This window comes from Urocampus carinirostris, chromosome 16 (assembly GCF_059441175.1).
Source record: "Urocampus carinirostris isolate Australia breed hairy pipefish chromosome 16, RoL_Ucar_1.0, whole genome shotgun sequence".
Classification (NCBI taxonomy): domain Eukaryota; kingdom Metazoa; phylum Chordata; class Actinopteri; order Syngnathiformes; family Syngnathidae; genus Urocampus; species Urocampus carinirostris.
This window is the reverse complement of record NC_142364.1, coordinates 13023834-13051719: the sequence shown is the minus strand read 5'-3', so window position 1 is coordinate 13051719 and position 27886 is coordinate 13023834. Positions and strand designations below refer to the sequence as shown.

At 39.8% G+C, this 27886-nt stretch overlaps 1 protein-coding gene and 1 long non-coding RNA gene across 2 annotated transcripts; one reads left to right on the top strand and one right to left on the bottom strand.

Annotated features, from left to right (window-relative positions):
- On the top strand, window positions 1-27317 carry LOC148350322 (rho guanine nucleotide exchange factor 28-like). The gene is made up of 29 exons (XM_088319763.1): window positions 1-705; window positions 783-835; window positions 910-967; window positions 2578-2773; window positions 3618-3777; window positions 3849-3948; window positions 4183-4269; window positions 5005-5041; window positions 5389-5478; window positions 5980-6103; window positions 6775-6910; window positions 6977-7032; window positions 7100-7160; window positions 7256-7346; window positions 7418-7518; window positions 8697-8819; window positions 8890-9140; window positions 9757-9882; window positions 10003-10120; window positions 10192-10440; window positions 12346-12422; window positions 12490-12668; window positions 14009-14100; window positions 14201-14371; window positions 15485-15648; window positions 15956-16003; window positions 17871-18329; window positions 23160-23379; window positions 26964-27317. The coding sequence occupies exons 2-29, from the start codon at window positions 818-820 to the stop codon at window positions 27110-27112; spliced, it is 3741 nt and encodes a 1246-aa protein (XP_088175889.1). The 5' UTR covers window positions 1-705; window positions 783-817; the 3' UTR covers window positions 27113-27317.
- On the bottom strand, window positions 9718-15838 carry LOC148350323 (uncharacterized). The gene is made up of 3 exons (XR_015847084.1): window positions 15738-15838; window positions 15476-15627; window positions 9718-9846 (listed from the first exon to the last, which is right to left on the bottom strand). It is a non-coding gene; the product is annotated as an uncharacterized LOC148350323 (long non-coding RNA).
- Window positions 27318-27886: the final 569 nt, after the last annotated feature.

The window sequence follows — 27886 nt, the reverse complement described above, 5'->3', positions numbered from 1 at the left end:
AATCACTGAGTGATGTTGGTGTCCTATGATCAGACCAGTTGATAACAACTGTTTTTTTTGTTGTTGCTCCAACTTCAACCATCAATCGTTAGTTTAAAAAAAAGGAAACAATGAACTGTTAGCTCCAAAAAATAGCTGTACAATACAATTCTACAATACATAAACATGTGCCCAAAGAGAGCAGGCTGAGGCCAAAGCTTTCATTGCCTACACCCTACCATTTTTTTTCTTCGCAGGGAAGACAATGGCATTTCAATGTTGTGCGAGAATATTGGACTTTAAAGCAATGGATTTCCCTGAGATGATGAACTTTCTTGAAAAAAATCTGCTTCTAAAACACAGGACTTTAGTGAGACAAATCAATGTTTTCCTTTCCTTTGTGGCTCTCATACAACGTTGTCCCCAGGTAATCATATATGGCAGTAAAGCCAATAAATGATGAAAAATCTAAGTCTAGATCTTAACAAGGCCTGTGTAGCATGTCTGTCTCCACCCAGAGCTCCCTTTTTTTCCCCCTTTTCTCCAAATCATCGGTTACCTTGGCAATGGCAGATGGTTGTATTGACTAGTAAAGCCTGAGCAGGATGTGCGCCTAGGTATTGACCTTCAGCCCGTCTCGACTTCGGTAAAACCCCATTACGCTATTGCTTGCTTGTTCTCTGCTCGGACGCGATGCACTGGATCTTCCTACGACAACAGAAGACGGTGGGAGGAGGAAGAGGGTGTGTGCGTGGGTGTGTGTTTGTGTGTTGTCAGGTGAAATATTTTGTTTTTTCGCACAGGAGTTAAAGAAGAGCTTACGGTAGAAGACAACAGGATGGCCGACGCTTCACAGGTTGACTTTATTCTCTATTTTCATCAAAATATGATCAGACTTGCCTAACTTTATCATTATTTTGTATTTATAAGGTTTTTGAAGAAAATCTTGGCCTCTTTTTTGACAAAGACTGTCCAGCTTCTTCACATGGTAACTGATTTATACCATTGATGCATGTTGGATGCTAAATCTAGCACAGCGTTCCAAAACTTACAGAAGGGGCCTCAAAATTATTCGGTTTTGGATCACTAAAATACTAAACCATATTTTAGTTTATTTGCTCATCCTTGAGTAAAGTTTTTTTTACTTACTAGTTTACAGTGTTTTACCTAGCTGTTGTTTTTTTTATTAAAGCATAAGCTACGTGAGTTTTTTTTTTAGTTTTTTTACTTGTGATATATTGAGTAAACATCGGCCATGTAACAGTTTTTGAAAGGCTTTGCTGATTGAATCAGGACCGGTGCCGCATGTTTTGCAAATAAGAAATAGACACAATGTCAGGCAAGATGATTCAAGGATAACCATATGGCTGGAATCGATACAAAACAGCACCAAACATTTCTTGCCCGAGGTAGGGTAGCTCGTCTCTATCTTTTAGGAATCTCTGTAAGAATGACGTTTAACTTGTTTCCCCACGGCAGAAATAACCCATCCTAAGATCTGACAAATCTAAGAAAAGTGAATTAGGTACAAACAGTACACTAAGCGATGTTTACGGTGTATAAGTTAAGCTAACCGGTTATAATTCTATGCTTGTTTTTTGTTTTTGTTTCCTTCCTTGGTATACTATTGCATCAACTAACATCAAGCAATGTCAACATACTGAAGACAAAAAAAAGGGTTGAGGGGACTCAAATCCAGACTTAACATGACAGTTAGTTTCAATTACTTGTTTGTGCCTTGGGTCATAGTAGTTCAAAGTGTAGCGCGTCTCCTCTACTCCAGCCTGTCAACCTGAAAGACGCAACTCTGCATTCAAGGACCAACTTCCACCAAATGCAAGCGCACGAAAAAGGAAATGCCTCTGCGATGCTCAGGATTTCCCCTTCAATAAAAAGCAGCCTCAGCCCTATTAGACACTAAAATCCGGGATGAATGTACACGGAAAATCTCATCAAGAAAGCTCATTTTGTACCGGTCCTTTTCTTCCTTCCGTCAAAACATAATTTGATGTTTTCAGTTTGTTGATGACTTGCAAAGCTAAGAGTTAACCAACTAAGGGCGTTTTGTTATGTTTATTGTGTGCCATACTTGCATGTTGTCAGACATGCCCCCTTTGTTTACGTCACGGTAAGCCAGTGGTTCTCAAATCGTGGGGCGCGAGACTTTGTCAAAGGGAGTGCGTGTTACCTCAGGTTTTTTTTTTTTGGGCCAATAACAAAGTGCAAATGCGACCCCACTAAATTAGGTGGCAGTAGTGCTCTCACTGGCAGAGTGTGCGCTGTGGTGAAGAAGTTTTGTTTACATTGAGCATGAACTCTGCACTGAGTGTGAAGTGTTTACACGAAGTGTAGCAGACTCTTTAATTAAACTAAAGCGAGAGGTTTTCTTCTTCCTGGGGGGGCATGACAGAAAATAATTAAGAAGCACTGTGCTAAGCTTACATGTTGTTCCTTAGGCTTCATAATTCACACATTCAGTGCGTTTGCCGGCTCTAGATGTCAAAAATCATTTTGATCTTGGCTAGTCTGATTTTAATGAGACTGAATAAACTGTCACTTTAAATTTTTTGTTGACTTTTTCTTTTCTTCTCCCTTTAGAACACGGACCCCCCACGCAGTTTCGGAATATGCACTTTTCCCAGCTTGCTCCTGGTAACATAATCAGCGGTGTGCTCAGTGATAGCACAGACACCGATAAATCTTTCTCAGACCATCCTCTGGCCGCAACGGATACACCGCCTCCGTCTCCAGTCCAACCTTCCGTGGACAATCCAATGGACACCTGCAGTCTCAGGTCTGTCTGCATCTGTCCTTCAAAAGAATGTCAATCGTAAATATGATGGAAATATTTTAAATATCAAATTTTATAACATGGGTTGGGAACCCTTATGACTCAAAGAGCAATGAAAGCAAATTATTTGATTTACTTTTTGAGAGCCACACCATATATTTTCGGACTCATTCAACAAAGTCACAAACCTGCTTTCCAGGCAAAAGCTAATTCTTATGCACATTTTATTTCAAATCTATGTAATTATAATAATACCACTTAAAATTTGTCTCTCTCCTGCAGTTACTTAAGATCGTTAAGGCTCAATTTGACTGTCGTAAATAATGGTTTCCATACAATTTGCAAGCAGAGTTCTTTTGTAAAACAGTCGCAAATAACTGGAAATAAGAATGGTATAAATGTATTTAGGGCAGTGCGCAACGTAGCAGTGATCCGCCCACACCTACTGCTCACCCAATCAAATTGCTCCTGGGTTATCATCATAAAATGTCTCAAGAGTGATGAGCTTCCAATGATTCCTTAGAGATGTAAAGCAAAAACTGGGTCTGTTGGTGCAACATTTATGAGTGTAAACTGTAGTTGAAATGTTTCCCTATATATTTTGGACTGAACAGCTGCATTTCTGTGTTGCTTCGGCGTAGCATAACACTAAAATTGGAAAGTCTCAGAAGAGATAACTATGGCGCTAAATTTATATCCAAGCCAAATGTACTCATGAAAAAGCCATATCTGGTTCTCAGGCCATACGTTCCTGACCCCTGATTTATAGGTATCTTCTTTATTAATACAAAAATATATATAATAGTGTAATTGTGGGTTAATCAAAATACAAATTAAAATCACACAGTCTCAGCCATGTGTCTCTGGAGGTGGCAAATGAGGACAATGACACAGAGATAAGGAAACCACCGTCTCCGCCCTTGTCCGCTGTTGAGAGGAACGGTTTGGAAGGCGTCCAGTGCGGTCGCAGCCTTTCCGCATCTTCGTCTTGGGAACCTGACTCAAAAGTCAGTAAAGAAATTGAGGGAAAAGGCCTAAAAATTACATTTTAAAGTCTGATTTTGTTGTGTATGTGCAGGATTGGAGTGAGTCAAATATACGTCTGCGGTCGTATTCATACTCATCTGCCAAAATCTCAAAACGTTTCTCCCACAACGGTCGGAATGCTTGCTGCCCTGGTTAGTACCAGTAAATTTCTTTCAATACAAATACATAAAGTCATATGAGTCAAGACTTGTATCAATTTGAAAAAAAAGATAATTCCAGCTTGGGGCATTGTTTACGGGTGCTTTGTTGGTGAGGTAAGAATGTGGTAAACTGTATGTTATTATAGTATATGAAAGTTGTCTAAAACATGACATAGTATACAAAAAATATACCAGAATTGCGACCAGTTTTCTTTTGTCCTGTAGATGTCAAACCCCACAGCGTCAGCCATAGCCGCTCTCTACTTCAGGCACTTTCTCTGTCTAAATCTTTTTCCCTGCTCCACTCGGCTAGTAAGTAAAAAAATACACATGCCTATTCCCCTTTGAAATGGTTGCATTGCTATTTGAATCCACTGTTAAAAGTAAAGTAAACCCTAATGAATTTCAAACGTTATTATTTTGTATGGGCCTCTACAAGTCGAATCATAAGAGCTGTGCTTGTAGATCATGAATTAGGAATCAATACTTATGTGTTTTTATGTTTCGGCTATTTTGAGAGTTTGTGTTGAATAATGCTCATGGATATTTAGCTAACAACTTATTGTGTCTCTGCTTTAATAAGCAGGTGAATCATGATTGTTTTTTAGCAAAGCTTTGGTGAAAATCAGTGTTTTAATCATTTAACACCACCTCTTGAAATGGCATCCCCAGAAATGGATAAAAACAGGTGGTTTTTGCTACTTATTCCTCAAATAGAAAATGTTGTATTTAGACTAATGAGGCCCACACAACTTATTATTGCTATGAAATGTTTTGGAGTGACACTCAAAGTGTCCATGTGAAATTGAATTGCTGTTGTCATTTATTCTGAATATGCATTACAAATACTGCAAGGCTCCTTGATTATTGTCAAATTGCATCGTTTGTATTATATTGAGTAACAAGATTCTTGGCCATGTCACGGTATTAAGTTCGTGTCACGCTTTTTGTGCGCTTTTTGTAGTTCCTTTTTCGTGCTTTGCCAAATCTGCACGACCTTTTCATTTGTTTTTGAGAAATAATTTGTATTTTTTTGTGTATCCACAGAGCAAAGAGCTCCAGAGTCACAGTCTCATGAGAAAAGGTAAAATTGGTTTGATTATGATTTTTATGTTACAGTGGTGTCAAAACGTGAAAAGAAATAGTACAGCCCCTGAGTGGTATAATACATTTCACCTCTTATATGTTTAACTGTGTTCACAAAAAGCTTCTCACACATGATAATAAATGTCTTTATTCTGGCTTTTAACTGGCTAAATGGGTGTAACAATTGTTACAGTTTTTTTCCATTTCGGACCTGGCTTTTTTAACTCTTGATTGTTCTTGGACACAGATTTTGAAAACAATTTTAGGGATGTTTCCTCCTTTTGTTTCATTATGACTCGACAACTTCCCCTGCTGGAAACTCTGGTACCTTTGTAATGTTCACAGGGAGCTTATCCCCTGTCACAACAATGACGAGGTTGATGCGGCGAGGGTGGAACCCCTGCAACATCTCACCCTTTCTGAGTTCCTCAAAGAGTATGTGTGTTTACCTAAAACAGCACGGAAAGAAGAAACTAACTTTTATATTTTGTGTTTGTGTTATCTTAACCTTTATTCAATTCCAACTAATATCTCACTCCTTTTCCTCTTTTTAAAGTGAAATGTATTTTGTAATCCAGTGATTTCCACACAAATGGTGTGTGTGGTAGGAACAATCCAATTTCGGTTTTGTGGTCATCTGCTACTCAATTCTCACAAGTAATACCACCTGCTACCTAAGATATTAAAAAAGGATGCTCCTCCACTGGATGACAAAGGATAGGTTAAAATTTTATCCATAAAGTAAATTGTTAATGCCTATGAGATTTGTATTAACTAAAATATGTGCCATAACTCATCAAAGATTGGAAAACACTGGGTTTGTTTGTTGACGAACTGACTTCAGGAAGATCATCATGATGACTAACCACAACAAGTTGTTCTGCCAAAGTTGATTAATGCTAACAACTCTAACAACTAGTGCTTGCTGTTGGACAGATTTGAAGAGGAGCAGAAAGAAACGTCAAAGGCCCCAGCCAAAGCAGAGTCGGACAAGTACAGGGTCAGCCGCACGTTCAGTTTTCTCAAGAGCAGGATGTCCAACCCACGCAACAAGACCAAGGTAGGAAACTTGCATGTTAGGCCATGCCTACAACACTCTTTTTAGAAAGCAAGATGATGTACATTTGTTAACACTAAGCATTAGCCAATAAGTAGGCAGCCCTACATTTCTTTGCATATGCAGTTAACGATATAATTTACACAACAAAATGCTTCGGTTTAATTTACATTACATTTATTAGGGCATTACATTATTTAATAAGACCAAGACCAAATATGATATACTATCATGTAATATAGTATAATATGGTACAATCTAATATGTATGTATGTATCTACCGGAGCCATATCCCCATAGTTGGTGGTGGCTAGAGATAAGAGCACACTCACATTCTTGTATTCTTATAATATAATATAATGTCGCACAATGCAATACAATATAACATCAGTCTGTGATTCAAATATTTTTAGGCCAGCAGAGAAGGTCTTGCATTCCCTGACGGTCCACCACTGGTATTAATCAAATAGATACTGTATATCTGTCTTACCCAATCAATCATATACTCATTAGCTTTGACTAGCTAATATTAACAGTTCTAAATGAAAAATGGCACGTGTATACATTTAAAAATAATGCTCTCAACTTCAGCCTGATAGTAAACATATTTGAGGGACAAAATTATAAATTAAGACGGATATGGTATTTATTTATTGATTTTCCATCTGTTTTAGGTCAAAGGAAAAGACAAAGACAGCAAGGACAGACAAGCCAGTGAGCACCAATTTACCGCCAACTCCTGTTTGAACCCCACCATGTGTGTGGTGTGCAACAAGTCGGCGTTTGCAAAAGACCTTCTGCATTGCCCTGGTAGGCCTCCTCCCTAGGAAATTCCAGTCATATTCCAATTTAACTACACGATCTCGTTTCTCTTAGTCTGCAGTGCCACGGTCCATAAAGTTTGCAAAGAGTCTACCCCGCCATGTTTTAAGGTGAGCGTTGGCATAGTTGTTAGATAGCGTGTTATGTAGCTTCTTAGCCTCTGTTTTTTAGCAACAGAATCTTCAGGAAAAGAATGTGCCTATCATGGTGAAGAGCAGGGCAGCATCCCTGCCACAGAGTGAGAAAATTATATGTACAATTGATATAATACATTGAAATCAATAAACAATCGGAATCCATAAAACTGCATTATGAATTTACATTCTCCCTCAGATTTCACTGTAAGAGACAACCCACCTCGATATGTGATGCCCCCGTATACCACCACGCGGCCGCCGCACTCCTACCTTGATGGCAATGAAGGGTAACGAGGCTTATTTTCTGATTACCTGGAGTATAATTCCAAATTTAGTATACCTTGAAAATGCCTTTTAGCCGACTCAGCGAGAGCCATGGGTCAGAAACGGACACTGGGGAGGTGAGCTGTCTTTCGGAAGAGCTCCAGAACATGAGTCCGGCTGACTGGACACAAGAAGGTTTGGCGCCATCAGGCATTGGTGATGGCATGAATGTGACAAGTTTGTTAGCAATATGGTACATTTAACGCAGTCCTGTTTTATTTCTTGTCTAATGTATATGTGTTTATTTTGTCTGTAAATTACATGTGTATTTTTTTACTTCTATAATACGTATTAATTAAAATAAGTTATATGTTCAATGGATTTAACAAAGGTTTTTTTTTTTCATAAAAACAATGTGCTACAGGTTTTTACAAAAACACGTAAAGTACTGAAAAAGAATACCAAAACATGACATTTGAAAGGTGAATGGTTAATGATTGATTTATAACAAGCCTTCATCGCTCGGAGTTACTGGGCTGAAAGGACTTGGCTGCTTGGCGTAATCGAGTTGCAGTACCCAATTTGGCCGCCACAGGGTGTTAGAGAACCCAAGAAGGCAGACCAAACGAGAGCAGATGTTTATTAATTTTGTTGGTATTTCTTAAAGGTGCTTTAACGCGAACAATAGCTAAAGACCCACACACACACAAAAATTGGGATAATAAAGTAGATTAGATACTAAGATTAAAGGAGCTGTTCGGAATTTGGAACTTTTTACTCGCTGCTGCCATCTCCTGGCTTGTGTCATCATTACAGCCTCTGTCAAGCTCCTTATGTTGCGCGTGCAAGTATGTGCATTTTTTAGAATGCACTTTCTTGAATAAACTCTTTTAATCTTGGGGTTTGGGATGGTGATGGGACTTTACTTGAAACAGGCCTTTTTTACATTTACATGTAATGGGGAAAAAAAACGTGGGGACAAGCATGAGAGTCAACAAAAATACAAAAAAAAAAAAACGTGGGGACGAGCATTAAGTCACTTTCCACCCCACCACTGTCTCACCATTCCTCTTATCTTTTTTTCTTTTTTTTCCCTTTGTCTAATGTGTTTCGCTCTGAACCGCTTTGCTAAAACTAAGATAAAAGCAGGTAGACGCGGTTGAAAAAATATATGAGGGCTCTTTAAACTCGTTGTGCATTGTTAACGCATTCTTAATAAAATAAAAAAATATTTCTACTTTTAAAGGACACCTCAAAAGATGCATCCCACCTTTAAAGTCGATGAAAACAACAGCATGTGTTCATGTGTTAAAATATATATATATATATATATATATATATATATATATATATAATATATAAAATCTCAACAGACAACAGTGACTTGGCCTCTGACGCTGCTGATTATGAGGCAGAGTCTTGGAGTTTGGCGGTGGAGCGCAATTTCTGCAAGAAGCAGGACAAGCGCGTTGTCAAGAGGCAGGACGTCATCTACGGTGAGTCCTGAGACATAAATCTGCCTCAAGTTCAGGTTACTGGATTAACCACTTTTTCTAAAAAATGCAGAGCTGATGCAGACCGAGCTGCATCACCTCCAGACGCTGCACATCATGTCGGCGGTGTTCCGGCAAGGCCTGCAAAAGGAGGTACACCTGGACAGCAAGGCAGTGGAGCGCCTCTTCCCTTGTTTGGACCAGCTGCTCCTGCTCCACGGAGCTTTCTTCGCCACACTGAAGGATCGGAGGCACAGCTCAACGCAACCCCCGGAAAGCAGGAACTACATCATGCTGCGCATAGGAGATATTCTGTTGCGACAGGTGAACTGGAACCTTTGCTGTGCGCACACGCTGCAGGTTTCTCTTTGGAAACAGATTTAAACAGCAAAATATAATTTTGAACTGAAGTTTAATGACTCCCCTTAAAACTTTGAACTATAATAACCTGGAGTAAAAACGTGTGCCATCATAAGTTAAAATGTTAAACCTACAGTATAACTCTGATTAAAAGCCTTTCAGAAGCTTTAATTCTAAATGAAGCTGTAAATGCTTAAACTCTTAAAGTACTAGGATACGTTTTGCTTTTTTAAGTATCAGCTTTGCTGTCATCATCCTTCCGATCTCCTCTCTCTTCCACTCAGTCATTTTACTTCCACATCCTTAACTTGCCATTGACGTGTTAAAGCTTTAAAATACTTTAACTTTGCTTTAACTTTGACAGCAGTATAAACAAAGTCTCACAGGCCATGTCAAAAAAGACAAGGCAGGGGTCATTTTTAGTTAAAAGTGCCATGCATCCAGATTATAAAACTTTTTTTTTGTGTAACCAACTTAAGTACAATGTATTAGCTGAAGTCAATGGTATGTTTTAATAAAATTTGATCAAACCTTTACTACTCATGGTGGCATGCGTTGAAATGTGTTCCTCCCACGTCAGTTTTCAGACGAAAGTGGTGAGAAAATGCAGAACGTCTATGGAGAATTCTGCAGCCGGCACAGCGAAGCCGTGGGCCTGTTCAAGGAGCTCCTGCAGAACAACAAAAAGTTTCAGAACTTTGTCAAGGTATGCCTCCATGCTCACGCTTTATTCATATATTAGCAAATTCTGCTTTTTATTAACAAGCCAACATGTTTGTTGTTTATTGTGTCATCATTTTAATGTAACTGTAATTTTGAAACAAAGCAACAAGGAACTAACTCAATGGTGCGACGGCGGGAGATCCCAGAATGCATCTTGCTGGTCACCCAAAGGATCACAAAATACCCTGTCCTTTTGGAAAGAATCCTCCAATATACACAAAGTTTGTCATCTGTCCGCCACTGTTTTATCATTGCACAAGGCAATACATTTCAAATTCTTATCCTGTTTCAGAGGACACGGTGGAGCATTTTGATCTGTCGGCGACTCTGATGCACATGCGTGAGTTGATTGCCACCGTGGACTCTCGAGTAAGCGATTACGAGCGAAGCAGGCGGTTGCAGGACGTGTGGAGCCGCACGGAAAGCCGCAGCACAGCAAAGCTTAAGAGCGGACGGACTTTACGCAAGCAGGACATGATGGGCCAGATGCTGATGCACCAGGGCGCTCTCCTGTGGAAGACGGCTACGGGGCGACTCAAAGGTTAGGTGGGAATGCACACAAATGAGGTTTCCTTTCATATTCTACATACACCATATCAAGGGTGTCGCTTTGATTTTGGCATTAGTGGGAAACAAACACATACTTATTAAGTGATCACATAATATTGGTTAGGACAAAACAATGATTGCTTGGTAATGATGGGTACACGTCAGAGGTAAGGTCTTTAGCCTGACCTGAAATTTGGGCCGCGTAGGGCCTAAAATGTCGATCATTACATTCAGGTTGGGCCGGCTTCTCTCTCGCTGCCTTTTTAAAAGAAAAAAATCACCTGTCATAGTTCTTTTTGTCTCTTTTTCTCTCCTAAAGTGCTGCACTAGATTCTTAAGGACGTACTGCTGCTGAGGTTTATGGCCTGATTTTCGGCCTACAAATTTTCCCGCTAACTCTTTAAAAAAAATCAGCCAATGACGGAAAATTGTAGGTTTATGTATCCTTTGCTGACACAGAAATATAAAAGATGTAAACGTTTGTACAGTCTTATTTAACTTTCGTTAAATTTTGTTACAAAAAACAGGCTCCAATATCTCGAGTCCTCACTAATCAAATCAAATATGACATTTCAGTTTTTTTTCGGGCTTAGTCCTGCAAATCAAGTTAATTGGTCGGGCTAGGGCTGGATCGGGCTTTAATACCTAAGGGGTTAGGTCAGTTCGGGCTGGATCTTTTAGGCCCCATCTTACCGCTGGGACACGTGCCAAAACTACACCCTTGCACCATATGTATGTTTTTGAGAGTTTATAATACTAGTGTAACTTTTTAAATTCACTTGTTCTATGATGTGGTTTTACAATATTTTTTTAAAGTTGTGTATCTATCTTTTAGTTAACCATTTTCTCATCACGTTAGTTTTAATTTATTTATCTATACCACTAAATTAATCAACGATATTAGTCTTTTTGAGATGGCAGTAGTTTCATCTATCTTGTTTTATTTTATTCCTAACTTGTTTTCATTCCAAAATATTTTTTCAATAATGATATAGTTTTCATTAGAGATGGACAATACCACTTTTTCTCAAATCGATTAACAAGCATAGAGTCGTCATTGAATTGTAACTGACACGAAACACCAATACCATTAGTAAATGAAATTATTTCCCTCCCTCCAAGAATGACTCCAAATTTTAAAAATATACCTAATCCCAAAATAAAGTTGTTAAAAAAAGCATGGAATGATCATATAGTATTATTGTAGTTTCTAATTAGAAACCAGCTCGTTGGCCTTGGCATAGGGTTCTTGCTCTAAGACTGGAAGCTGCTGGTTGAAGCCTCAGCAGAGTCATACCTAAGACCTGTAACGCTGGTACCCATTGCCTCCCTGCTTTAGGGGTTTGACTCCCAACATCAGGTGTTGCAACACTTCCATTCATTTATTATTATTCAGCCAGTATCAACCATCAACATGATATCTACTGGAAATCATTTTGTCACGCGAAGCTATCGACGTGACTCGTCGCCTTCGATCGGCGCCGGGTTTTGGGACCCAACTGCTGTGTTGGGAGTCATTAGGTGACCAAACCCCCAAATTCCAACCCTTAATGCTGAGCGCCAAGCAGGGAGGCAATGGGTACCAATGTTGTAAGTCTTAGGTATGACTCGGCCGAGGCTTGAACCAGCGACCTCCCAGTCTCGGAGCGGGCGCCCTACCATCTAGGCTACCGAGCATCAGTGGGCTGGAAATATCGTCACATCATTTACTGTGCAAAGTCGTAGGAATGTGTATGGAAGCCGACCCCACGGTTGATCAGGTATAAGGCGAGAAAAAAGAAATTGTATTTTCTAACTGTTAAAAGCAAACTCTGTGACTTGTGTCCTGCCTGGATTGTTTTAGAATTTCTTTTTTCATTTTTTCCTCACATTATTTAAACACTCTGTGATTAAACAGACGTCCTGGCTCTCCTGCTTACCGACTCCCTCGTCTTCCTGCAAGAGAAAGACCAGAAGTACACTTTTGCCGCTGTGGTACGTCCTCGCCAAACCTCCCTGAACGTCCACTTCTCGATGACTCCTGACTTGGATGCTTACTCAGGACCAAAAGCCTCCGGTTATCACGCTGCAGAAGTTGATTGTGCGGGAAGTGGCCAACGAGGAGTGCGGCATGTTTCTGATCAGCGCATCGGCAGCTGGGCCTGAGATGTACGAAGTACGTGCCACCTCCAAAGAGGAACGCAATGCCTGGATGAGACTCATCCGCAAGGCCGTAGAGAGGTATATCTGTTGAAATTAGGGTCTGACCATGTAAAGTTAAAATACCAAAATGTTTGTATTAATAAATGTCTTAATGGGGCTTTTAAAAGGATAAGGACATGGTTCAAGATATTTTGTATTACAGTATAACCCTCCTAGAATTTTTCGCTTGTCTTTTTTGCTTTGAAGATGCATTTTTTTCAGAGAGCGTTTTCAGAGTATACGATTGCATCAACACTTTAAGTCCTTTTTACATTTAAAATCAAGGAGCTCTCTATTACAAAAGTTGTCCGTTTTACCTTTTAGTTTTTTTTAAATAATCAAAAGTCCAACCCAAAATCCTTATCTAACCGCTTGTTATTAGCTCCTTTAAAATATGCAACTTTTATAGATGCAGTACAACATAAGGCTATTTTTAAAAATATAATACCATTTGAACAGCCACATACCATATTAATTTATTAAAAAAGAAGTATTTTATATATGTTTTTTTTTTAAATAATCACATTAGTCCATCATTGAAATTATATTCCTCCTAAAACAAGTATTGAAGTCAAAACATAATTCCAAAATCATTGTTTTGGCCAAATTATGTACTTCCAATATTGGTAGATGGATACAAATTGAGGGCGGCACGGCACTGAGTGGGTAGCGCGTCAGCTGCACAGTTCTGAGATAATGGGATCAAATCCAGCTACCAGCCTTCCTGTGTGGAGTTTGCATGTTCTCCTCTTGCTTGGGTGGTTTTCCTCCGGGCACTTCGGTTTCCTCCCGCATTCCAAAAACATGCATGTCAGGTTAATTGGCCGGTCCAAATTGTCCCTAGGTGTGAATGGGTGAGTGAGTTGTCTGTCTGCCACTGGCCGGCAACCAGTTCTGGGTGTCCCCTGCCCACTGCCTGAGGACTGCTGAGATGGGCTCCTGCACCCCTGCGACCCTACAGAGAATAAGCGGTACACATAGTGAATGGATGGATAAAAATGGAACCTTTTTAGGGTAGCATATTACACACACGCCGAGGTCCATCTCATCCTTGAAGAGCGGAATGACTTTACACTAAAAAAACGACAACCAGATGACATCTGAGTCAGATCAGGAGGCTTCTCCTGCTACTAGTTACTATGGAAACCTGTACTACCCATTTCATGTAGGGAACAAACCAGCACCTAAAAAAAACGGCCTGGAGACGGATGGGCAATCCTAGGCTGTACTTGCTCACGGCAAACCACAGGATCAGGTGCCCCGACAACCTGGTGGTTAAGGGATCTGTAAACCGTTCACGTGATCATATCTTATTAAATGCGTGGTCTCTCCTCCTCAACTCTTTTCTAAATGTATTTTTTACTTTTCATTTTACTCAGCTGTCCCGAGGATGAGGAAGAATACACGAGTGAAACAGAAGAGGATAAGCGTCTCACCGAGGCTCACTTTCAAAAGGTCCAGAAGTTTCAAGGTATGACAGCCTTCACACAAACGTATGGAAAAGTAGGAAGTTAACAGAGAAAGAAATTATTGACTGATGAACCCCTTGGTGTATTTCTCTTCATCACCAGAGAGCTTGTTGAACCAGGACCAGAAGATATGTGCCAGCCTGGAGGAGAAGCTACAGATGTACGGGGCGCTCTCAGAGGAAGCAGCCCCAAGCGAGCTGCGGCTCCTTGTCCGGCCAGGGCACGAGGAGTTCCCGCAGCCCACCGTGCTGCTGGCTGCTGCGCTTCAGGAAGGTTTGCACTGAAGCGTTATCTTGTCGTTAGAATCAAAATAGTTTTAGGGTCTCTGGGTGCAAGCTGCAGTTACCTCAGTATACCCAGGAGAGGACGCCAGAGGTCCACTAAAACATTTAAGGATAAGTATAATAATAGATATTGAAGAGCCTCATATTTATTTAGTATTTATGAATTCGCAGTTCATTAATTTTCACAAAGAATTAACGATTCAAACCAAAAACAAGCAAACAATGCTTGGTAAACACACAACTAATTTTATTCAAATTACATAACCATGACATTCGACCAGGATGTAAATTGGATTGAGATTGGTTTTCTTGAGTGCTTGGAAAAGTACCTAGTTAAAGTTTCCTGTAGCATCGCGTCTCCATGGCCAGGATTTTCTTTTCCAGTTTTTCTGTGAGAGTCCATGGCTGGCAAGCGTAGAGGAAGATGGAAGTAACAAGCGAGTCTGATCTTTGTTTTCACTGCTATGTTCTTGTCCCTTCAGATGGGTTTAAGTCTGGAAAGTGCTACTGTGGTACAAGCTATTCTGGCCATGATTTCTGGTTCTGAACCCTCTTCTTGGGTTTAAATTATGAATCATCACATCAAAACAAATAACCAATCTTTTGATGACGAAGGATTTGAATCTTTATGATAAAACTATTTAGATACGTCATTTTCTTGGTACTGGGATGCATGCTTGTGGATGTCGGTTGTGTATTTTTGAAGTAGTCCATCATGGGCTTGAAGATAGATTGGTGTGGTTCTGTCCATCAGTGGGCGTAGGGAGCAAACATGTCAGCGATGTAGGGGTAGGTCTCTCTCGGGACTAAGGATTAGTCTTTGTCGATGAAATGGGGGAGTCCTAGCTTAATTGTTAACCATTTTGCCCAAAATATTTTTCCCTGGTGTTTGTTCTCCAAGATATGGCAGTAAAGCACTACTTTTCCATTGAACCATGCAACTGATAATGTGACCAAATCAATCTTCAACATGGTTATTGGCACCAACATTGTGTAAAAACACTTTTGTTTCAATGCAAAAATAGGAAAAAAATGTCAGTTTTCCCTGCAAAAAATAGGATAGGGTGAAGTTAAAAAAGCCTGTTTTTCTTACCCCGAATAGCTGAGAACCTGAAGTCCATGCTCAAGTTCAGATCCTGGCACAGCTCAGATTCAGGCAGAGACTCACTTTCGGACCAGCACTCTGATACGGAGGCGGTTTCACTTGCGTCCCCTGGGACAAGTCATCATCCAGACCTGTCTCACCTGCAATATGATAATTTAAAGGTAAAAAGCAGTGAACATGACTTGTCTTAACAAGTGGGTTTTTTGTACAACATGAATATTGCATTTAGAAAGTAAACCAACATACTCACAAATATTTTATCAGTGATACCATCAGAAATACGACCTCCTGACCCAACACACCCACCAACGAACTTGTTAGGACATGTTTAAAAAAAGCCCAGACAAACACCGAGATCCTTAGCCTCTAGGGGGCACTCGTACTTCACAAATAAAACTTCACCTCAGAAGTCACATGGCAAAAGGCAGTTCCTTGTTCATTCTCAAATTTTGTGTTGTCGTTTGACAGATTGCTCGAAGTGTGCAGAGCATCACTCAACTACTGTACAGTCTTCAGGTGAGATATTATTTTTTGCTTTATCTGTTCATGTTAGCTGTCGAAGAATATCAAATCTACGCATGAACTGTCACAAAAACAGAAATCCAAAAAGAAAAACTCATCACTTTGAAAACCACTGATGATAACGTTTTCTGCTTGTGTTCTCTTCTAAATTCAGCTTTGATTTTTATGAGGCTTCAACCAAAAACATTCCCAAAACAGTTATGTAATTTTAAAGACGTTATACTAAGTGAAATAATTTTGTCCCACTCATAGTTAGGCGATTTGAACAGAATGTTGGCAGACAATTATACTCGTTAACATAGATTCTTTCTCCTGTAAGAAACCACCAAGTTTAGAGAGTATAGGTAAGATCATACCTGTCAACCTGAACGTTTTTTGGCGTACAAAGTACGTTTATTATGCATTTTAAGACGTGTTCAACTTACGGAAAAACGCAAATTTGTCAATTATAGGTACCATCCGGTAAACGCTGACTATCACGAAACGGCAAATCAATTAAGTCAAACGAGTTCTCCGCGGTAGCCTCTATCTCGGTATCGTTTTTTTTCCGTTGCAAACGAAGCGAGCGGTTTGATGCTACTGTGCGCATGCGTCTGCGGCCTACATTACAACATAGTTTTGAATTTTCTTTGGATACAATCATCAAGTCGTAATTGCCGAACCTGAATTAAAACGCCGTAAGTCATTCTGATCTGAAAAAAACAGGCGAGGTTGATTGAGTAAATTCGAAATACATGTGGTCTTAAAATACATCAGATTTCATGTGGTAGTTGTGTAGTGAAAGGAAGTCTGTCTCTTTTTAGAGAACCGGCTTTTTCGGCTCAACTCATTAAAGAGAGCCGGCTTTCAAACGGCTCACTTGCTTTGATGCATTATATAACGAATGATTATGTTGTATAAAGAAGTTAAGAAAAAAAGGATGTATAAAAAGAGAAAATGAAAAAAGACAGGTTTGTGGTTTTCCCTTTAATCAATATATTACCAACAATAATTTGATGCAGAAAATGAATTCATAATTTGAATAAGAAAATTCTACTTAATTGTATTTGCATGTATTTTTCCTTCTACAGTGAACGTCCAAGCTACTTAATTTTTGAACTTTTTTTTATGATAAACCTCATTCATGTCGAGCAACTCAGTATCTCACAACAAAATGTTAATGAACAATACATATGATATAACGAAACACATGTACAATACAACATGTTAAACTACATAAATAAACCCGTTTGAAAAAAAATGTATGGTGTAAGATTATTTTGTTAAGGAAAATATGACAGTTTGTAAGGGCATAGAGCCGTGGAGGTTGACAGGTATGTAAGATTGAAATGTGAAAAATTCAGCCCGACCGAGGGAGGCATTAAACCTGCCCCAGCCCGACCAATTATGTTAGGTTTGGCAATTGAACCCAAAAGTGGACACTTGAGCAGCATTGACAGTTTTATTAGTGGAAAAGAGGGAGTTAAACGTAAAGCGCTCCGCACAGGGAGTAAAGTAAGAGTGTTCAAGACAGAAAACTCAGACCGGGACAACTCACCACTGGTGAAATAAAGGCAGTCTTTTTGGGGCATGGCACAGGCGGTAAGAGATGGCTCGAAGCGCAACGATCTTGGGCTGAAGATCTTACCTCTATTTGGTGGCGGTTAGTAGTGATTGTGAATGTAATGCCTACTACACTGCCATCTAGGGTCCAAGGCAAACGTAGCCATTGAAGAAAAAAATGTCTTTTTTTTTAATGCAGGTCCTCACAGGCCTACTTTGATCAGATTTGCATAATCAAATCACTTGCATCCTGTCCTCATTCAGCCGTGCAATTCAGGTGAGGCGTCACATTCAAATATGCTTTTTTTTTTCACTTCAGGCTGCTGTGACAATCCAGGACAGCTGCTATGAACTCCAAAAGTTCCTCCTCCATGAAGCTGGGCCAACGCATCAACGTCTGGCAAGCACCATTAGCAGCAAAACCCAGGATACGTCGCACCGCCTGGAGAAGTCCAAGGAGTATGCAACAAGAAGCCGGGACCGTTGGGAGAGGGAATGCCAGGCTCAGGAGACCCAGCTGAGCACAACGGAAAGCGCGGTGGAGGAGCGGGAGAGCCGGTGTCTCCTAGTGGCTGAGGGGCTGCGGCACGAGCGGGACGAATTGGACCGACGGCTGGAGGAGTTCGGGCACAACCTGGAGAGGCTACGGCAGGGTCAGAAGAGCGTGGAGAGAGAGCGAGAACGTCTGGAGAACCATAAGAAGATTCTTCATAAGTGGAGGCACAGCTGGCAAAGGAGCCTGCCTGACGATGCCATCATCCCACTGGGTGGCAAACAGGTGGGCGCCCATAAAAGCCATTTTGGTGGAGCATTGTCATTTTTATTATCATCAATCATGAATGATTACTGCTTGAACAATTAACGTGTTTAGGTGCCCAAATACTTAGTTTTTGTGATATATTCTACTGATAAAAGTCGCACTTGACTGAAAGGCGCGTGGAATTTAAATGATCATAAGAGCTAGAGTTGCGTAAAATAATTAAAACATGCATTTGAATTATACAAACTTATTTCATACAACATAAATTAACATTAAGACATCTGGTTTCACTACTAACATGATTTCATCCATTTGAAGTATCTCATACTCACCAACACTACCACTTTACGCATTAGACTACCATGTTTCTATCCTTGAAAACAATTGTGGATTTCAAAAAAACTATGGCTTATTCAAATATAAAAATATGTATATCTTGACTCGCCCTCAGGTAGGTTTTAGATCAGGCGATGGTGTAATAATAGTCTAGTTCAATGATCTGTGGTCTTTGCAGCCCTTTGAGACTCTTTGTGATTAAGCGCTATACAAATAAACATGACTTGACTTGAGACTAGAATTTTAGTCTACGGCTGCTTTGTTTTGAAGCACGACTACGTCGTTTCACAACCATAGGGCGCAATGTGTTTAAAGTCACAGTCTCTGTAGATGGTTCTATTTCTGCATTTAACACTACACAGGCCGCACTGCCCGATAGGGTGCGGGTGCCCTCTTTTGCAGCCGTGTTACAACGCTGACAAACATACAAGAGTGCGTATTTAAAAATACCACGGAAGCAAATCTTAGTGTTGTTGTGGTTTATTTAAGTATTGATTACAGAGTAAAACACACGGATAAAACTATATTTAAAGAAAAGAGTTTGGTACTCACATTTTTACCCGTGATCAGCATCAAACAAAACCGTCAATATCCTTATCCTCTGTATCTGACTAGAACAGCTTTGCAAAATCTCCATTAAAAGGTTCACTTTTTTCACTTAGTCACTTCCATTGTCACTTTCTGTGCCATCCTTGGAAATAACGCTGTCCAAGGATGGCACAGAAAGTAAAGCAGTCCAGGCAGACACTTTAGTCCAAGTGTTTGCAATCCATTCTTTTCATTATAATCTGCAAGTTTTGGCACCACTGTGGTCCTGGTCCGGATGATAAAATGACGCCGTTACATGAAACGAAAGCACCAGAACGATAACAATACTTTTTAAACTGCTAGATACGCTACAGCGTTAGCATTCATGAGTACATTCGCAATTCATTAATGCATTGTTTGTAACGGCACGTGTCATCTTCTGCACGCGTTCAGAGATAGCAGACAAGTCTCATTTAGTTGGAAATGTGAACGATCTCACAAAAACTTATTTCTCCCTTAAATGTTGTAAGCGTCCAACCCTAACACCGACAAGCTGGTCTAGATCTGCTGCTCTAATTTGACACACAGAGCAACCGCCCGATAGGGCACGCCGCACAATTTGAAGAAAATCTGAAACTTATGTGCAGCTTATGGTCGTGAATTAATAAATCACCCCAATGATCACACTAGATTTCCGTTTTGGTAAATGATCGCCACTTCTGGTTTAAGCAACCATATCTTTTTTAATTGTAACTATGTATTACCAATGTATCCAACGTCTTTTCAGGTGTCTAAAGCACACTGCACTGTAAGTTGCACTTTCAAATTTTTGGCCAATTTGGGTTTTTTAGGTGCGCCTTATAGTTTCGAAACAAACAGGCCACAAAGCTTGCCCCACACATTTTATAATACATGCAGAAACAAATCTAAATAAAAATCAACATATAGAATTATGAACTATAAAAAGACTGTCTTATTTTTGTTCTTTGTAATGAGAGATTGTAGTTATTCAACTCTTTTTTTTTTCTCAACTGTCATAAAAATTTTTTGGGGGAAAGCAGCAACTCTTACTTTAGCCAAAACTCAAACAGCATCAGCCTAATCATTTTGACATTATATGAGAAACCCATTGGGAAAGCGACCACAGACTCAATTTTAACCGCATTTTTGTGTCCTGCAAGTTTTAAGGGCGCTGTTTCAGAACGGTCCGTTCCTTGATGTACGAGTTGCGATAATGAGCGGCATTTCGGCTCCATTTGTCCCCCCCACCGCACGCCAATAAACATCGACGTGATGGATGGTAATTAAAGTCCAGCAAATAAAAAGACCGGCTGCAATAATTAAAAGCGCCAGGGCCTGAAAGGTTTCACAATGATTGCCTCTGTGTCTGAACAGGAGTGGTGAAGAAATGGGGGATAAAAGGGTGCACTGTTCCCTGTGGGGCTTCATTAAGAATTGGAGTTGGCTAACTGGTCGTCCAGGCCCTCATTTAACCATTTTGTGACCCGTAACCTGTATATTACAATTAAATTTTTTTAGATAAATTTAAAAACACACACTAAGTAATACAAACACAATAACCTGATTTGTATATTATTATTTATTGTTTTCATTGTGTTTCGACAACTTTAGTTTAGTTTCAGTATGAGTGTATGTCGGGGGAATATTTTTTGAAAATTTACCGTATTTTACGCACTAAAACGCTCACCAATTTGTAAAGGGCACACCAATATAGTCTTATGTGATATTTTATTTTATATATAAGGCGTACCGGACTATTAGACGCATTAAATTAAGACTACAGTATGGGCCAAGGTTGCACAAAAATTAAATAAATGCTGTATTTGCGTGTTGATTTATCAACTGAATATACCACTTATGGGCGGCATGGCGGATGAGTGGTTAGCACGTCCGCGGCACAGTTCTGAGGTCATGGGATCAAATCCAGTTACCAGCCTTCGTGTGGAGTTTTCATGTTCTCCCCATGCTTGATTGGGTTTTTTTCCCAGGCGCTCTGGTTTCCTCCCGCAATCCAAAAACATGCATGTCATGTTAATTGGCCGGTCCAAATTGTCCCTAGGTGTGAATAAGCGAGTGCCTGTATGTCTCTGTGTGCCCTGCGACTGGCTGTCAACCAATTCAGGGTGTCCTCTGCCCACTGTCGGAAGACTGCTGGGATGGGCTCCAGCACCCCCGCTACCCTACTGAGGATAAGCATTGCAGATAATAGATGGATGGATATATTACTTATCATAATGGCATACGAATGCATAACATTGGATGAAACGGGAATCAAACCCAGATCGTGGTGTGGAGTGCAACTAAATCTATTAGCCGTTTAGGGATACAGACGACACATGAAAAGGTATTAGGAATTATATGATCAACAAATTATTTTTAGTTACTGTACCAAATTGTTAATGTTATTATTGGGCCAGGCCGCTACAATATTGTCAGACTTTAGATCGGTCCGTGGTACAGCAGACTCGCAAATCTATAAATCTTTAATTATGAAACGCACAAGATTCTGAATTGAATGAAGGGAACGGCATTGTGGGAAGTAATTTGGTTGTCCTGAAAGGTATGAATAAACGCATGCCGAATACGTTTGTAACATACAATTGCTAAATTTGAGCTAAGAGAAAGTGAAACAACATTCACTCTATTCTAAAATATATGTGACATAAAGTGACTAAATATAGTTGTGATAATGAGAATTGACTTAGTGGCTTTTAATGTGTCGCCAGTATCCCTCCTGGCCAAGTGCGATTTGGGTTTGATGCTCATTGCACTCAATGTTGTGCAATTGTTAACAACCATCCATGTCCCTGGCGCTTAGGATTCAGTCCTTTTATCATTGTTATCGGGTTCCATACCCATTGCCACCTTTGGATCACAATTGAACAAATATGGTAACACAGTTCGGATTATAAGGTGCACGTCCAAAATTCGGGCCAATTTAGGGATTTTGGGTGCGGCTTATAGTCCGGAAAAAATACAGTACTTTTGTGCGACATAACTTCACTTTTCTCAACGATTTCTCACGATCATATGTATGAATTGAACTCCAAAAGTTTATGAATAACATCAATTAACAATGAAAACGAAGGACACTTTCTTCTGTATATGTCAAAACACCTCCCTCACTTAATACAAACTGGAAGTAGGCTACTTGTCATCCCCAGCCCTTTTTTTGCTAGGTTTATGCATTTAGGTCTTCTAGTTGCTTGGCAACACTGGAGTTGACAAGCAGCTTGCCGAGCCCAAGGCAATAGGTCACGAGGTGAACTCTCAGGCCTGCTCTAATTGGCTGCAAGTCATGTCAATGTGACAAGCTCGTATGAGCGCGAGGAACCAAAACACCGGCACATTTTTGCCCTGCGCCTTTCTGAAGTTCTGCAGCCACAAGCGACTTTTAGCCATGTAGAAGCTTGAACAAAGACGTTTTGGGAAAACACATCATTTGGGTATACTGTCATGACCTTGTTGACATTTTTAGATGAGATTTTTCTCTGCCTAAAAAACATTTCAGCAAGCTCGGTGCAGTATAATTTTTAGCACTTTTAGAACAAGTAAGTTCAAATATGCAGGATACTTTTACAAAGTTGCTCAAATTACTTTTCGCAAAAATTGCATGTGATATTTATTGGCAATTTATTATTTCTATTATTTTAATTTTCTAGTTTCTTATTATACAACGGCCAATAGAGGGCATTCAAATCTAGCATCGGCTATTGTCCATGGTTCCAATGCCTTATACTTGACTGGTTTCGGTACTCGGTCAACCTGTGTTATTACTACTTGATGCAAGTTTTGTTTGACTGTTTATGATATTTTGCATTGTGTTAACAATAGCTTTCTTGGGTTTACTCATTATTTGCCAAAATGCAGCTTGCAGTTAGCATGCAATGCTGGATGGACGTTAACCCTGACTTCTACCATTCTCTGCTAATTGTAATTCTTGAACCTTTTTATCTTGTCCAGAATTCTAGCATGGAGAGCGACTGTGTATTTGTGGACGGGGCGTCTCTGACTAGAGCAGACCTTATCAACATCAACCACGGGAGCAAGTTCAACGGAAGCGATGCTAGCACACACAATTCCCTCAATATGATGTTAGCCAGGTCCGGAAGTAGACACCTGCTAACCAACGATAATACCTCGGTCCCTGTTCCAAATCTAGATGATTGGCGCGCTACATTCGGTGAGTAAGGGGGTGTTTTTTTTTTTTTTTTTTTTTGCTGCGTGGGAACTTCAAAACTACTACACTTACTGCCAGGACAAATAAGAAACTGTGGGAATGTTAACAAAGTGGTTTACATATGTAGTTCTCAAGGTTGGTTTGTCCTAAAGTTAATCAGTGTCACCTAGCAAAGGCAAACATAACCCATGCCTGTCTACATAAACAAGAGGTGAACATCAATAGCTTTGATATGGACTGGTGGGGTCGATTATCCATCGCCCTGTAGTTTTTCTTTTGTAAATTTACAAAGGTTGCCATATTTTGCAATTGTTTCTCTGGTAAAATAACACAAATATACTTAAAATAAGCCAAATTGTCCACTAAGAAAGTGACAACTTCAAATTCTAGTAGACACTCAAAATTAAGAGAGAAGACATTAATGGATTTTAAACTTATTTATGAAATAGTAATGCCAGAGCCTGTTTCTCACATCAATCTAAATATACCACTTGAAATTTGTCTCTCGCCACAGTTTATTAAGAGTGTTGAGTCTCATTTGTCATTTTTCCCTTTCAAAACAAGATGTGAGCAAGGTTATTTTGTAAAGATGTCACAAAATTCTGCAAACGAGGCTACCAACGTATTTACCTTCAGTGCAGACAGACACTGGGCGAGAAGTGTATGGCTCCGCCTAAAGAAAATACCCTTGGTGCTTTGCTACAGATTTAAAAATTGTTCTGTGCCTTTTCATCAGAAAGTGTCTCAACAATGAACATAGTTTATTGATCTTCCATATAAAGGAATATTTTGCAATTTACAGCCAAAATGAGGTCTGTTGGTGCGATACGTTGTCTGTAAACTGGAGTTAAAATTGTGTCGTATATGTACTGGACTGAACCCTTTCAATAGTCAGTACAGACGCCGCCCGACTTATAAACAGGTTCCGGATGAGGTTTGCAAGTTGCTTCATTGCTATATTCTGCATGTTTAAGGTTTATACAAGTATGTTTAAGGCTCGTATGAGTAACCTGTATTGTTTTGTACAAAAAAAAATAAACATTTCATAAGATATGCTCTATAAAGATGAATAAAGTGAAGTTTAACTTACTTTTGGAAGAAGATCTTCAAGCCTTAAGCGACTTCCTCTTCAGTGGTAGAAAGTGGCTAAAAAAAAGCGATCCAACCATTTTTTGAACCGCATCAATCTCTCTTATTCCACTTTCACGGCTTGCCTCTTCTTTACACTTTACACCAACCATATTGAATGGATGCATGAAATATTAAACAATAAAAATGTCAAAGTTCTTAGCGCGCTGGAGATAATAATGACATAGTATACACAGTGTAGAATGTTTACACACAAACGAGGAAGAGGAAGCTGATTTTTTTTCTTCCGGGTGGATGACCTCTCACAGCGCCACTCGCCGGTAGCGGCTGAAAGAAGCACTACAGTACTGTCCTCTACTCTGAAAAAGGTGCACACAATTCAAAATCTAACTTACGGCAATGTCTGAATAGTTTTCAACATCCCCCAAAAAATGATTATATGTACCGTTTTTCGTAAGTCGAATGGTCGTAAGTAGGGGAGCGTCTTTATCGTCTTGTCTTGCATTCGTGCTGATCGTTTCCGCATGTAATGCATTCAATATTTGCGCCAGTTCTATTTTTTTTCACCAAGCCATATATGGTTCACGAGCCATAGGTTCCTGACCCCTGCACTATATGATAGCCAATGTGTATATAAACATTACCTATCTCTTCAAAAAAATCTAACATGTCGTGTCAACATTGCTAGAAGCCAAAAAGCTCGTCCTTTGACTTTACTTAGCATAGCCTAATGAGAAAACTGCCCCACCACCGTTAGCTGATGCTAATCGCAATAAAAAAAGGCGTCCTACCTGGTTGCTCAGCCAGCTCAGTTTAAGGAGAGGTCACCATAGCAACAACAGATGAAGTTGCCCTTCCATGGCTTTTTAAGAGCACATCCAAGGCTGGCCGCTGGCTGTTTGCTGACGTCTCATCTTTCACACTCACGCCACCGCTGTAATGTATACTTAATGTCGTTCATCAAACACGCGCCCGCACACACACGTACTACCCTTCAGGGACAAAATCAGGCAATTTATAGTTCACGCCATCTGTTACTATGTCAGCGCACCTGGCCTTACGCACACACGCTCAACACACGGCCACCTCCAAAAGTCCTTAAAACGGTGTTATCGATCCCCGGGAGGTATTCAGTGAGCAGCTGGAAATCAACCAAAGCACTTTTGCGCACACAAGGATTCAAAACACCTTGCCTGGGATGCAGAATGTTAAGTATTATTTTGGTTATGGCCTGGAGCGAGATGGGCGCCACCAGGCTGTACGTGCCGGAGACACACCACAGAAAATGGTGCCCTTAAATTCCTAGTGGTTAAGGGATCCAACCAACTAACAAATTATTCATGCTTTTTTTTTTTTAATCGAACATGAAAGCCTCAGTGTGTAATATTTTAAAACTAGATGGCACTGTATTGTCTAATGTGAACGAAAACCAGTGCCAAAGAGTACAGCGTAGCAGCAAGTTACACACCAACAGCATCCAGTGTGGTTTATCAGCTAGGTGAGACCCTTGCCACCATATGTAAATCTCAGGTATACTTGAGGCCCTGCAAAATCCACGATTTGCACCAAAATTTGAATGGTACTGCAGAAATTGGCTTTCAAAGTCCTTTGTCGGGTGTCATCTTATTGTATATGGAGTGTTTTTGTAATGTTGATCTATGCAGCCCTTTACAAATAAATATTACTAGACTTGCCTTTAGTCTGTTAATTCGTTGGTTCCAGCCACTAGGGCTCGGTTCATTTCCGCCATTGAGCATTGTTTATGTCTCCAACCATGGGTCGTGCAAAAAGAGGAGAGAAAACGAGATCCAGAGTTTTACTTACAATAAAAAAAAAGCTGAATATTATCCCTCATGTCTGAAACAGTGGCGGCGGGCATAACTATTTTAACAAGCTCGATGACGGCAATAAATGAAGATATGGAAAATATTATGATTTGGATATGAGAAAAACTGCTCAGAAATTATCGAAAAACAAGTCCAGATAATGCCAAAAGCTGATGGTCAATGGAGATGTTCGACGAAAACTGATACCTTTTAAAACCATTCGGAGATCTCGAAAGAATCAACAATCGCTGGATTGCTATTTTATACCTCCAGTGAGTGTACAAGCGTGCCAAGGTTTTCAACAGACCTTACATTTGATAATTTTGATTCTGTTTTTTTTTAACTGTTCTATGCTATTAAAGCTTTGCACTCTACAGTAACTTCATCTTTTGCATTGCTTAGCCTAATTTCTTGTTTTATATATACCATGTAGTATATTTTTGAACATTACTGTACCTACACGGCTGTTGATTTAATGGGGGTTTGGTTGCATTTGATGACCATGGAACAGCTTAATCCCATTTCAATGAATTTCAATGGAAAAACATGTTTCAATTTACAGCAGTTTCATTATACAACGTCACTGCTGGAACCAATAAAATTCCAGTAGAGGTACTACTGTATTTGTGTAGTTATTCACGTTGTAGTTTCTTGTCTTTGACTTGGCCTCAGATGAGCAGCAGGCATCAACGAGCGGGGATGATTCGTCCTTCCCCTTGCGCCGACCGCCATTGGTAAACCTCGACCTTCCATGGCCTGTTTCCACGGAGACTGATAGCGCTGGCGAGCAGGACCAAGAGGAAACAGTCCTGTTCCTTTGAACTGAGATGAACCCGAAACATCGGGTTTGAATGTGTGGACTGTAAGTACAATGTACAGTAATTTATGCTCCTTTATTTTACATAATGTAGTATCTGCTTCTTATCCCCCCCTCACAAATTTGGTTCGTTTAAGTATTTATTCTTCTGTGAAGCTCATTATGTGATTGTTAAATTATTTTTTTTTTCAATAAAATGAAACAAAATATTCTTTGAAAATCATCTGTAATGTACATAAATAAATAAAAGAATAGAAAAATACTAACACAAACTAACTATTCTCACATTTACATGAATACCGTATTTCATTACAATGGTTAGTTTAAACTGACAAAAATTGAAAGTGATGCACGTTGTTGAATACATGCAGCGATGATCAATAACATTTATGACTATGAACACGACACCACAATCAAATTTACAATATTTATTTGACTTCATATATACGAAAGAGTTTTTTCCACCCATGCTTGTTGCATGGTTCAGGACGACTCTGTTTTCTCCATTCTCTAATGTTAGTCTCCCTTCCAGTGAATTTTCAGCTAGCTTCTCAATTTTCGTGAATTTCAGTGTGATCTGCAATTTAGAGCTTGAAAGAGGCGTCATATGCAGAATGTTTCCTCCTCGCAGCACGAGTTCCCACGTAACAGGTACCTAATATATATATCCTTAAAAATATGAAGATTACTAAATTGAACGAGATTTAATAACCAGTGTCTGAAATAACGTCTGCCCGGGCCATCATCTTTTACGTCGAGCGTACGACTTACCAAACGT